This window comes from Gouania willdenowi, chromosome 13 (assembly GCF_900634775.1).
Source record: "Gouania willdenowi chromosome 13, fGouWil2.1, whole genome shotgun sequence".
NCBI classification, from domain to species: domain Eukaryota; kingdom Metazoa; phylum Chordata; class Actinopteri; order Blenniiformes; family Gobiesocidae; genus Gouania; species Gouania willdenowi.
In genome coordinates this window covers 14571680-14586068 of record NC_041056.1, presented here as the reverse complement: position 1 = coordinate 14586068, position 14389 = coordinate 14571680, and the positions used below count along the sequence as shown (strand labels likewise).

At 38.4% G+C, this 14389-nt stretch overlaps 1 protein-coding gene across 4 annotated transcripts in view; it reads right to left on the bottom strand.

Annotated features, from left to right (window-relative positions):
- schip1 (schwannomin interacting protein 1) overlaps positions 1 to 14389 on the bottom strand; it is a 255728-nt gene that overhangs the window by 25713 nt on the left and 215626 nt on the right. Inside the window, exon 1 of one of the 4 annotated variants that reach the window (XM_028464369.1) lies at positions 6696 to 7156. The exons of the other annotated variants lie outside the window; for them this stretch is intronic. Coding sequence (XP_028320170.1) covers positions 6696 to 6791 — 96 coding nt within the window. The 5' untranslated portion in view covers positions 6792 to 7156. Of the gene's footprint in view, positions 1 to 6695; positions 7157 to 14389 lie in introns of those variants that run through there. 4 annotated transcript variants of the gene reach the window in all.

The following is a 14389-nucleotide window of genomic DNA, read 5'->3' as shown; positions in this document are numbered from 1 at the left end:
TGTTCATATATATTTATATTCCTATTGAGATGAAAATGGTCATACCCAGAGTAAGTACAACAATAATATAATAATAGTTTCATTTTTCGTGCATGCCAACACGACTTCCCCATTTATTTCGTGCCGTGGACAAGACTTTCAAACTTAATGTATTTCATGCAGTTGCATCTTATTACATAACTTTATTCAGTCCTAATGTGTGTAAAACATTTGTAGTGAAACACAGCATCAATAATAATCATTTCAGCTGTGCCACTACAGTACAACTACTGTTTCTATTCATTAGTTTTTCAAAGATCACAAGAAAATTTTGTTTGTTTGATGTTACAATAGAGAAGGTGAACAATAAACCCACTGAACTCAAATACACGGCCTTGGCTTTTCTGTGCACATGTACCTGCATAAGCTGAAAAAAAGGTTTGTTGAATACAAACACTTTAAAAGTATAAATTTTTTTTTTTTTTATTGGTTTTGATGTTATTTTTCAGGGTTTTGTCATTCAATTGCTGATTATTATTTTGTTTAAGTTGAGCTGATGGTTATTAAGCACTTTAAAAATATAGTTTTTTGGTTTTATTTTCTTACTGAGGTTATTTTTAAAGGTTTCACATTTTATTTTTATAATAATTATTTTTATGTTTAAGGTCGCTTCGGTGTGTTGATGTGTGTTCTTTTCGCTACAACTACCAAGTCAAATTCCTTGTATTGTTCTAAACTGTACCTGGCCAATAAAACGGATTCTGATTCTGAAAATGTATACAACCCATTGGTTAATATTCAATTGGTCAGTTTTTTTTTTTTTGTTTTTTTTACTATTCTCTGCTTGAGTAATGTCACTTCATCAAGCTTTTTCAAGCATTCCAAACTACAAAATAAGCATTAAAAGTATGTATGATTCATGCTAATATTGGCAAATACTCAAAGCTACAATGTCTGTTTTGTATCGGAAGTGAATATCAGATCAGGACACTCCTACCAGAAACATGTGAGTACAAGGTTATTAGAACCTGTCTGCATCTCACATTTGAAGTACGTGTCATTATATGGTAAAATATTTTCACATTCAAAGAAGAATAAAAAAATCAAGTCATATACTGTAACTGTCCTTTTCAGACTAGACTAGAACCAGCATGTGCTTTTGTCATTGCCTGTCTCTGTAATAGACTGAGATCTATGATGCACCACGCCTTGTTCGGAAAGGCACAACCAGAACAGATTTCTGGCTTTTCCTGAATATTTATCTCTTCTTTTAAACGAAGGCAGCAAAGACTTAAAGAGGTCTGATGCTAAACAGTTTTGAAGAACTTGCAGCGTGACCACGTTCACCTCTTTGCCCAACAGTCCCAAATTGAACATTATCCACCTTTAACGCTCCTGCTTTCTCCCCCCACCTGACTCGTCTCTCTTTCAGCCTCAGGCCTTTTTTTTTTCCCAGCTTCTTCCATCCTTCCTTCCAGATTTCTCTTTCTCACATCTTCAACACACTCCCACTCATTTCCTCGCCTCCTTTTTGCCTCCCGCTGTCTGTCGCTCATGACAATTGTGTGCAGGCGTTGATGAGAGTGCCTTTACCAAGGACAAATTATCATAATCCTACTCCACACAAGGGCCCACAAGATGCTCTTGGCACCGTGAGTGCACACACGCGTTTGTAGACGAGTGGACCCGGCACTGCTCCTTTGTGTGCTGAACGATACCTGGAGGAATTGTAGCAACGTTTAAATACACATACATTATCTATGCAGACCACAGTGAGCATGTCTCCAAGGCAGTTTTATTTCGTGGACGCTATGAATTGAGAGGAGGACCTGAAGCAGCTGTGGCCATAACATCTGTAAAGTTAACTAGAGCTCAACCAATGTGAGAAGTTTTGAGCCAATGCCAATATCACTACTGGGTGCTTTAATAAAAAAATAAAAAAAAGATACCCGGTATATTGGTCGATACAGTGTAGTGGTTGATAACATAGATATCAGCCATTCATACGCAGAATTTGTGGTTTTTTTTTATTTATTACAGTTTTCCCAAATTCATTAGAAAAAATATTTTTTTAATAAAAGGGTTTTCTGCTGATTTGATTTTAACATATCATTGTTAGTTTCATGTCACAGATGTTGGTTCTACCTCAGAAGTAAGTAAACTTTATTTGTTAAGCACTCCTCACAAACAGTCGTCACAAAGTGGTTCACAATAAAAAAAAAAAAACTCAAACAAATAACTAAAAGAGCATGAAATAAAAAAAAAAATAGTATAAAGTATAACAAAACACAACGCTAGGTCAGGCTGGACAAGAATGCATGCTGAAACAAGTATGTTTTTAGGTGCTTTTAGGTTGGTTCTTCTTCTGTCACGCAATTCTTCTTCACAATGTAAATGGTGAAGCGACACTATACCCAGCGGCCACCGACCTGATTGAATCATGAATTTACAACATTAAATGATGCGTCTACGCGCATTTTTGGAGTCAACATTATCAATTATGTCAGTGATCATTTTTGCATTATTGCAGATGTTACACACATTGTGGTTGGTGTAAATCTCAAGACGGTCTATTTATTTAATTCTATTTTTGCTTTTGCTGCCCCGGCAAGACTTTAGTTTTGAGTAAAAAATAAAACTATTAACAACACACTCCTATGATGAGCTCTGATCATCTGGATTTACACAGTGTGTGGATAACATCAGCATTTCTCCTTTAAAGCCTCGTAAATGAAAGAATGAACGTTTGTGTGTCGTCAGCATCATCATAAACCATTTAAGAAGGTGTGGAGAATGTCAGTGAGAGGTGTACGTGTGAACTGTGCAGCTGGATCCTCCAAGCTGTCATCTTTTTTACACCCTAACCCCCCCCCAGTCACTATGGTCCTATTGTTTCTCAAAATTAAATTTGGCGTCAATGTTCATCACATTATTTAAGGCTGTTTTCAGAGCTTTTATAAGAAATGTAAACGATTTGCACAAACCGTGATAAGCTCACTTTTCAACTCTCTGTGAATTAAGCAGTATGGTAAACTTAATATGTGGCCGTTACGCAATGTGAGATCATATTCTATGATAGGAAATAAGCTTAATGATTATTTCCCCATTGACAATGACATCGCAAATTGCTGAATCTATTATGTGAGCATTAAAAAAAGAAGCATGCTAGATGAGAGCAACACACACACACGGACACATTGGAAAAAGGACAACCTCCTACTATTTCTGGCCTGGGGCAATGGGGCCATCACCATCCAAATCAGATTGGGGAGGAAACACAATTGGGCTAATTTGTGTTTTTTTCTCAAATTCATGAAGCAATTTCCTCTGCTGAAAACCTCTCATCGATACAGATATGTTCTCCTCCACTCTGCTCTACAGTCTGTCATCTCCAGGCCATACGGAGGTGATTTGGCTGAGAATGGACATCACAGCGCTTGTTTTGTTTTATATCGTCCCAGTGAATCCGTACTAAAGATGGAGGGTGGATTTAATTAGCTGTGTTACCAAAAGAGTATCCTCCTCCCTCTCCCTCCTTACAAAACTATGTGATGTGATACTTTAAAATATAATAAAACTATTCATGTCATTGTAAAATAAAAACATTTAAGATAAATAACTGTAAGGTTTATTCTTTCAGACCAGCTTTTATCACAACGGGGGCCACAAAAACGTTATTGTCTGATCCAAGTGCCATATAATCAACATTCATGTCAACGGTTATAAAAATAATGATCAATATAAACATTAATACAGGAATGAACAAAGGGTCTGTGTGTTTTGGTTGTCTGTTTGTATTTTTGTATATTCTTAAGTTGTGTGTGCTTCTGAAGTCATTTTGTGTAATTTTATTGTAGTTTTGTGTGTTTTTGGAGTCATTGGCCCTCATTTATCAACCTTGCGTGAAAAAAACCAAAAAAAATTTGAGTGCACATTTGGTCGTACGACAGGACCAGCATGTGATTCATGAAACATTCGTATATGAACAATACATACAAATGATCGGGAGTTAATAAATCCTGTGGCTGAATTTGATCGTTTCGGAGGCCCCGCCTACTGAGGTCAAACAAGAACAGAAGCTTTTCCAAGGCGAAAATCGGCATCCTCAATTCTAAGTTTGAGCAAAACAAAGATGTGCATTTCTAAAGTGTGAAAACTGGAATTAAAGAAGCGCATTTGAACGCTCTGTGGAAGAGGATTAGCTACAGCTAATGAGCAGATGACGTCTGCCCCCCTGTGTGCGATGTGAACAACTTCACAACAGAGATCCTGGAGACACACACGGATATGACAATTATATCGGCCACTATTCACACTTTAGGCTATAAATATCACATTAAAAGAATTTAACGATCGAAACACTTTTAAAAAAGGCTTTAACAATTAGAGCCATTTTGTGCATTTACTTGGGGACACACAAAAACAGACCAAAGGCCGCCAGTTGCCATGGCTGTTTTAGACTTTCATACATTTCTGTTATTTGTTTCCAATTTCCAAATGTTGTATTATAGTATATATAAAAAACAACATTCCCAAACTATATTCCTTTGAAAAGTTTCCCCCTTTCATCAATTATTATTTCTTTCAACTCTTTTTTTTCTTTGCTCTATTTCTCAAAAAGGGAGTTTTTCCCCACACAAAGAAGTCTTTTTACTGTCTGAGACCTCATTCCTTGGTGTAGACAAAAAGCTCATAGTTCACACACAAGCACAAACACACGCACACATACACACAAATAGCAGGCTCTGTGAGAACAGGCAGTTTCTGCTCTTAAAAGTCTATACCTCAAAGGTTACCTTGCAACAATTACTGAGTGTGTGTAAAAAAATTGCTCAGGTTGCCTTGTTGGAGGGTGCATGTGTGTGTGTGTGTGTGTGTGTGTGTGTGCGCGCACAGGGGTTGGGTTTGTCAGTCTGTGTCTCGTATTCAAACAGGGAGAGTTTCATTCACATATTTCTTCTAGGCTGCTGAGTGCTCAGCTTTGCAAACAAATAGAAGGTCAGTGTGTGTTGTGACGGCGCCGTATATGGTTTGTCGGTTCACACAGATGTTCGAGCAGCAGGAAATCAGAGCTGCCGTGCATTTTTCTAAAGAATATCGCCTTGTTTGATGTTTTTTCAAAGGAGGAAATTGAATGCTTAAAAGCGAAAAATACAAAATTTAGGTTGAAAGGCAGTTTGTTATTGTAAAGATAAAGGGTTCTACCATGATTTATTGGGAAATTCAAAGTTTAATATATTCATTTAAGCAAAAAAATAGGCTTACAGCTGCAGGATGTATCAATCGCTGCATTTCACGAATCATGTTTCATGTTTTCAGTACAAACCTACAACAAAGAGAACGATCACATGCATTCTCCCATAAATCTAACAGTGTACAGACCTAACTTTGTGTGCCAGTGCGTGTCAGTGTATAAAAAAATGTCTTCTCGTTCTCTTTGAGTGATATCTGAGCTCCTCTGTCTTTCCCGGCATTGCAGCAGCATTCCAGCCCAGATAAGAGAAGTGACCTCTCACCTCTCTCGTAGTTCAGTGGCAGGTCAGTACAAGACTGTTCCTGTCACTCAGTTTTGGAAAAAGAACTACTCAGCAAGAGGTATAGGAAACTGGACATGACTGTGTATGTGGTGGCAGAGGGACATGGGGGAGGGTTGCAGTGAGAAGAAAGAAAAACAGGAGCAGGGCAGAGATGACAAAGGGCAGAAAAGGAGATGAGGAGCGTGAACTGGATTTGGACATGCAGGACAAAGGGTATCCCACTAACATGTGAGCTCATTCATTAAAGATTTAGTCAAGGAATTCCCCAACACTGAAGAGGAATTTAAAAAAAAGTCTGTTTATGTGATTGTATCCAAATTCTGCTGGATTTGGCAGGATTTTAGGCAACACATCAGACGGTGTTCAAAATCAAAGAACTGCACATGGTCATTTGTTGTAAAACAAGCATTTTATAATCACAAAAAATGTAAAAAAGATGTATGTTTGTTTGATTTTGCTAACACTGAACCAGCTCAAACTTTGCACAACTTTGTATAAAAAAAAATAAAAGTTCTGATAGTAACGCAAGTATTCAAAGAGCTAAAGGTTGCTGCTGCTAATGGCTACAAAACATGAAACTATGTCTCATGCCGTGCTTTTGTGTGACGTTTTTACATTTTTACTTCATAAATGGACTTGATTTTATATAGCACTTTATCACCACACTGAAGCAGTCTCAAAGCGCTTTACACATCAGGTCATTCACCCAATCACTCTCACATTCACACACCAGTGGGACAGGACTGCCATGCAAGGCGCAAGTCGACCACTGGGAGCAACTTAGGGTTCAGTGTCTTGCCCAAAGACACTTTGACACATAGTCAGGTACTGGGATCGAACCCCCAACCTCTCGATCAGAAGATGACCCACTACCACCTGAGCCACGGTCGCCCTAATAAAAAGAGTTTATTTTCTTAAAAATGTGATATTCCATACAAAAAGAAAGTCAAATGTAGTTATTTGAATTTGCACGTATTAACTTCTGAGTCAATGTAAATTATACGGTGTGTGTGTGTCTGTGTGCACTGTGATGTAATGAGTTAAATAAAAATCCTAACCACAAAAGACAACAAACCTAGATTTAGCGCAAAGATCTGTGGTTTTTCGAGGACCGGACCACAAACCTAAATTGTACAATTAGATGTTAAGATAATGATGTTATTAGACACACTCTTTTACCTCTTTGTAGTCATCACTGAGGTAAAGACTGGATGCTTGCCTTATGACATCATCAACTCCATCAGAACTATCCATTTCATCCAGCGATTCTCCCATTTCCACTCTTTCTTGGACGTCCTATCCTTTCTTTCTAGTGCCTTGCTAGTGGGATCGTCCCAAAATCAGCAGCCGAGGTTGAGCCTGGTCATCATTATCCAACACCACTCTCCCTGGCTTCTGTCTGACACAAAGATATTGCGACGGTTTATTTCTCTCTACATTCTCTGGCTGATTCTGTCTGTCTGTCTGCGAGCAGGTTTCCATTCTGTCTCTCCTAGGAGACTGATAGGAAAGTGGTCAGAGGTAAGACCCCATTAGACCCTCCCTAGCTTCCACCCTCTGCTCAGGACAGCCTCTCACAAAGTGTTAAACAGCAAAAAAAAAAGAGAGGAGGGAGAGAATCACACAAGTGTTTTCTCCATTTACGCGTCCTGACGTGTGGACAGCAGCTGTTTCCCACCAGTTTGAAAAGAGACACCTCGGTGATGGGACAGGGATAGACGTGGCATGAGGGTTCATCTGTGTGTTTGTTTACGTTTTCTGTTCATCTGAAACTCTTCCAGGACATCATCTGCTATCATTTTGTTACACTAGAGCTAGAAAAACCCAAAAAAACAATAAATATTTCACACTTCTGCATATTTAGGGCGTTAGCCAACATACGAGAGGTGAGATGAGTGCGTGCCTGTGTGTGCCTGTGTGTGTGTGTGTGTGTGTGTGCATATGTAACAGAGGAGGTACTGTGCGTCCCTTCCTGCGAAGGTAAAAATAGTGACTCGTCCGGACTCTAAAGCCAACAGCCAGGGCCATGTTAAATAAACTCTGACAGAGCAAAATTTAGCCCTAGTCCTTCATACAAAACACAGTCTCTTTCTCAAACACGCAGGAATTGCTTTTGCTTTCTATTGATGACTTACATTTTCAGTCTAAACTCTCCACGGTGTGCAATGATCTCATCTTCGCGAGACTTTATCGACCCGTGACTCATACACTTGTCATAGACGCCCAGATAGAAAGTTCCATCCATGTATGGCTACAGATTAGAACTGCTGGAGAACATAACTACACACAATGGTTACAATATCATGTCATGTGCACAACAATGGACAAAAACACAATAAATGAGCAAAATGGACATTTATGTGTACCAAAACAAGTTTGCTGTGTGATAATTAGGATGGACATGAGTACAGGAATGCATCTTGGGGATGTTTTCTTACCTTTACCCCCCCAAAAAACAACAGTGCTATTAAAATTTCCAAACTTAACAGTTCCTAATGTGTGGGGTGCATCCCTGAGGGGCACCAGGGTAATGCAGAGTCCCAGTGTTTTTTGATCTTATTTGTTAAAAGATGCTACTACAATGTAATAAATTGATTTAAAGTGTGTCAATGTCTATTTCTGACTTTGTGAATCTTTAAAGCATTAAAACCACATTGGAAAAGACAGTGAGGAAGAGCATTCCTTTGTATATTTATCTACGACAACAGTGGTAAACAAGTGTGTGTCGCAGTATGTGCTGTCAATGCTGTTGAATGCCATTTTTTAGCTACACTTGGTATCCTTCAAAAGGACTGCAGCCAATCTATTAAATCAGAATTATTTTTAAGTCAGGTGTTATTAGGGCTGGCTGATTTTGCCTAAAAAAAAAAAATTCCAATTTTTTTAAAGGAAAATTTGAGTTTTGATTTGATTTTTTTTTTTTTCTCAATGCACTTAAAAATGACTGCAGACATCAGATATATTGTCAAAAATGCAAGTTTATTGCTGTGATCGTCTTCAAGAATTAAAATGCATAGAAGAATCCCAAAATAAAAAGTAAATGAGGCTCTGTCATTCAACGATGTCAAGCTTTAACCCAAGTTTAAGCAAAAGTGCAACAACAACTTCACAGTAGCTTAAATTTTCTGATTTAGAAACTACAAAACTACATATTTTATAGCATATAAATATAACATTACAATTAAAAACATAACAAACTCTTCCCTTAGCATCTCAGCATAGTGCAAATAAAAAATTAAACATGCTTGTGGCACACAAATCATTTTTAACTACAAATTCGAGAAATCGATTAAATCAATTTTTTGCACAGCCCGAAGTGTTATTAAAACAATCCTATATTTTGTGATAAGTGCTATGAGATTTTTTTTTAATGTATTTGGTGCTATATAAATGACGATGAATTGAAGATGAATTGAATAATAAAGATCTTTATTTAAAAATTTAAGCAACATTTTTCTCCAGTTAACCGCTAGCTGTTGGCTTAGCCACTAAAAGCTAATAAAAATTCAAAGCATAACCTCAGACATTTGTCCAAAACGTTTTGAAAAAGCCAATGTAACAGTTGGCCACAGATCGATATCTAAAGGCAGTGGCTATCCGTACAGTTGCCGTATCAATATACTGACATTCTATCCGTATGCAGCGCCCCTCATTGGCCAGTTTAGGTCACGTGACTAAGACTAAACCTAACCCTAAAAATAGTTGCGATATTGGGTTATAACCTGAGCCTAACCCTAAAACGCTATGTCCGTGTACTTCGGTAACCTTACCAATAGCACCGGGGGTTGTCCCTACGGTAACCGTACAAATAGGCACTTTCAATATTTAAAAGCTCTTTTCGTTTGCCAGAAATTTGTTGAAAAAGTAGTTGGCAACCAAGCTAGCTATGCTAACAGATAACTAGCAAAGCTATCCTTTGACTTAATTGTCCTGAAAACAAGGATCCTCCTACTTAATTACACCTTAGGTTCTAAAAAGAAAATGGCGATATAAGATAAAAAGTCCAACAACCAGGCTGAGGCAAGGACAATAGTGCACAAAAACAATTGAACAGTGAGAAATTGACCAATAGGGAGGCTCAGGAGCAGTTATCTCTCCGTCAGTAGACAAAGCGTGGGAATGAATCTCAGATCAAATCCCCAGAGAACAAGCGTTAACATAACATCAAAGAGCATAGAACAACTGCTCAGGCAAACAAACATGAACGCAAACATTCAAAGCTAGAATAAAATGGGAAGCACCCGTTGTCGCTCCCTAGTTATTTTAAGTAGGGTAATATAAATATTCTGTATTTATCCACTGTTAGCTCCTTTCAGCAGACAACAGAAAACAATGCACACCACAGATTACAGCACACAGTCTGACTTCATCGGTTGAAGCTGAAAATGAAAGCAGTGTGTTGAGAGCTGAGGGTGGGGCAGAGTTGGCCCCACTGGAGCTCTGCTTCATTACTGAGGCTGACTTCATGGTGAAAGTGAAGTCACCTCCAATTCAAGAGCGATGGGAGGGAGGGATTAAGGTTTTACCTGGATTACGTAAACTTTAGAGCAGATCTGAGCATTAACACCAGAAAGAATAAAGAGTTTTTAGTAATTTTGTGCAGTCTTCTGTCCTTCTGTGTGTGTTTGTTGTTGTCTTGGTCGTTATGAGGCATTTTGTACATTTCTGTTGTCCTTTTGTGTATTTTTCCATATTGTGTATTTGTGTTGTCATTTTGCATTTTTTGGTGTAATTTTTGTGTATTTCTGTTGTTGTTTAGCTTGTTTGTTAGTACTGTGGGTTTGTGGAGTCATTTTTTTGTGTTTTTCTTATCTTTTTGTGTACTTTTTTTGTGGTCATTTTCTGTAATTTTGTGTATTTTAGTTGTCGTTTTGTTCATTTTTGTGTGCTTTTGCAGTATTTTCTGTATTTTTCTTGTATTTTTCTGCAATGTTGTAATTCCTTGTATTTTTAGGCCGGGCTACCAAACTCAAAACGCCACTCACTTTGTTCTTCTTCTTCTTGTTATTCTGTTCGTTAGTTAAAATCACTACTCCTCTGTTATTCGTGAACGGATCAGGCTGAAATTTGGTAGCTATAATCTATGGATGTGTACGCATCGACGCTCAGAGCCTGATTTTCGAGGGTGCCGGGGAGCCCCATTTTTCAAATGACTACTCCTCTGTTAGTTCTCGTTAGATCGAAATGAAGGCATAAATACTCTACGAATGAATATGATGAGATGCTCAGAGCCCTTTTTTTCTAAGTGGGGCCCAGGGGCCCACCCCCCATTTCTGGTAATTTCTAAAATTTATGGGAACATAGTCGTGTGATATATCGTTTCAAAGGTAATTCAAAGAAAGTTTTGATTATGCCTCTCACAATGCGATTAGGGGCCCGGTGGGGCCCACCCTTCTTTTTTTGGCAATTTCCATTAAAGTCTTTTTCTTTTTTATTTGTGAGTCAAATATTGCGTGAGTTAGTGATACAAAATCACTGACACATACCAATATATGAATGAGGCTCGGTGGAACTGAGTCATTTGACTGAATTCTCGGGAACGTGGAACATGCCACACACACACACACACACACACACACACACACACACACACACACACACACACACACACACACACACACACACACACACACACACACACACACACACACACACACACACACACACAGGTTAATTCCTATGGTGTAAGTGACGTCTTGCCTGTGGGGTCAGCTGAGAAAGGGCAGGCATGAAGGACAGAGACGCACAGAGAACAGATCATTGTTCCAAGTGAACAGAGGGTGACTGTGGGAGAGGGTTCCTGGCACCTCCTGGAAGCCCAGATCTGAAGCCAGTTGCACCAAGTATGTCTGTCTGTTCAGAATTCATCCCAGTGAGGACCAGATGGAACATAAGAAAGTACCAGTCTAAGCATGAGGGGAGAATGTCGATGTTTAGAAAATACATTTACAATTTACTTTTGTGGACGAGGACTGGGTTTAGTACATTCTATTTGTCAATGCGTGTTGTCACACGTATTCCACTTGTTTCCTCTGTACAACTCAGTAAATATTATAGGAAACAGGATTGTTGTGTCTCTGTGTCTAAGTGGGACATTATACAACCAGATCACATCTTCTAAAACATCAAGAGAATGTCACAGAGAAGGAGCGGAACAGGGCGGCTGCCATAGCAACGTGGTGAGAATTTCTCCATGGTGATGCTCTGTGTCCCAAAACAAATTGGGCCACAAAAGGAGCACAGGGCGACCTAGTGGGAAGTTTGATATTTCACATAAACACATGCAGGGAACGAAAGAGAGAGAGAACTTCAGGGGCTTCTGATAAATGTATTTACATTTGTGCATATGATGTTTTGCTTAGACATCAGGTCACTGATATTAAACTGAAATCTTAATCTTAAAATGACTCATTTTCGAACAACATTTTGCACTAAAGCAAAGAGGTTTGACAATATTAGATGTTCAAGTATAGACAGCTTTACTGACACTAATTTTTAAAGCTCTGTTCAAGTTCTTCAAGCCAAGGTACACCTTGTACCAGATCCCTGTATCAAAGAAACACAAACTCACTCTTATGTTTAAGTCATGTTTTAACTAAAAATTATGGAATATTATGGTGTTTTCACATTACGTGGTGAGTGACAAACTGATTAAACACTTAGCTTTGTTTAAAGCTGTTATCCGGAGTTTCTGAGAAACATCTCGATGTTCCGCCCTAAACAGCCTCACTTCCTCCCACTGCCTCTGCCAATCTACCAGAAGCCACGCCTCTATTTTTCAGCCAGCATCGGGTCACATTGATATAGGTCTATGGGTCAGGTAGGAGCCAAAAATCATATTTACCTGTTTGCTGTTGTTTCCGTTTACAGCTCCGCATTCACTTTGATTGACAGTCTCAAAAACAGGAAGTGGTAGCCTATTGGCTGGGAGCACTCGGCTTACTTATCTTTGTTAAAAGAACGAAACATGCATAGTTTTCGCAAAAAGATTGCAATACTATAGTCTTAGTCTTTGACGACATTTAAAACTACCCTTCTAGTGACAATACGCACACTTCCTAATATTGTAAGACACTATTGGGATAACTTAATAGAAACTGCTATGATTTCTCTTTGCTTATTTTATTTAAAACTGATTATAGCTGATCTTAACACTAGTTAACAGCTAAACTGGAAGAAACTGTCCGCCAAATGAAGAAAATGGGTGTAACATCTTTACCCAAGACTTAAAAATACTAAATATTTTATCTGTTCAGTCATTTTAATCAGATCCACAGAGGGTATACTGTAGACTGTAATGTTGTCGTTGCTCATTAATAATTTACAAAGCCCCACCTCATCTACAGTTACATTATAGGGGCTTTTCCTCCACTGTTCTACATCCAGACAAGCCAGAAAAACAGAGCACACATGTATAACGTAAATAACATCAATGCAGGAACTGACCACTAAACACACACACGCCCAAAAAAAGACAAACACTAAATGCAACAGATATCAGTGCTGAGTTCCTGAAGCCTTCTCTATCTTTGGGATGACACATTGTGGTCACACTGATAAATCTTTCCCACTGCTGCTGCTGCTGCTGCTACTGCTGACAGCGATGTGATGCGACACTATAAGATTTGTGGGTAATCCTTTTTTTTTTTTGTTCAGAAAACAGGATTACATATTGAGACCTCAAACTTTGATAAACACATGCAGAGACGGCAGCGTGTGTTAAGCTGACCGAAGCAGCGATATGAGATGTCCTTCCTCTGCTCTCCTATGTGGTTACTGAACAAATACAACAAGGTAAACACAGGAAACAAGAGGGAAAACAGTATCATTACAGTTGACCTGAAAAACTGCCAAATATAACAATGCTACGGTAAAGAACTCCTAGAAAAAGAAAAGCTCTGGAGTGCAGTGAGGTCTTTCTGTCCCTTCACAATAAAATTGCTTTTTTTATTGTAAGAAAAAATGCATTGAAGTGACACATTGCAGCAGGAGAAACATCAGTCACTCAGGCTGTCATTGCCATAAGGGTTCAATAAATAACTACGCCTCAAATCAGACCGTACTACCTTTTTTTTTTCCGGCTGTCAAACCTTTAGTGGCAGATTCAAGCCCAGAAACTGTTTTGTGTGGTTCAATAATAATCATTTTAAAAATAATAAAAACATTTTACATTAAAAGTAAATCTCAAAGTGCGACAATGGGTGCATAGGAGTAAAAGCAGGTTTAACAATATAAAACAAAAAAAATTAAAACCCCGTTGCGGGGGGAAGAATGTCCAAGTTGTCTGCTAGATGGAGAACGTAATATGGAAGAGGAAGGTTGTGAGATGTTTTTTTTTATATATTCAACTATCTGTGGGGTTTTTATGTGGTCTGGGAGAATGCTCCAATGGACAGAAGGACTATGGTTAGTTTACGCTCCAGTTCTAAAACACTGAACAGGATAAAAAGGTATAAAAGATGCAATGATGTGTGACTGATCAAAATTACTAGATTGAATAAATGGAATAATTCCAGCAAGTTCATTGTGTCTTCTTTTTTGAAATAATATGTTATGGTTTCATACTTTTTTTTCAGGAAATTGAATTCGATCTCCTGACATGTTTCGACTGTCAACTGTCAGTCTTCCTCAGAGGCATCTACTGATCGCTCTGATGTGTCCTTATGAGTTCTTCGTGGGCGTGGACAAATTGAGAGCGCTCTCAGGCTGGCCACGCCCCTTGTTATTCAAAAATATTTGAATAAATGTAAGTTTCATCCAATATCAGTCATAGCTACAGGAGCCTCCAGTGTCCAAACAAACAAACAAACAAACAAACAAACAAACAAACAAACAGGTGATGACGGTGTGTGATCTATTCGTTTTGCTTTCTG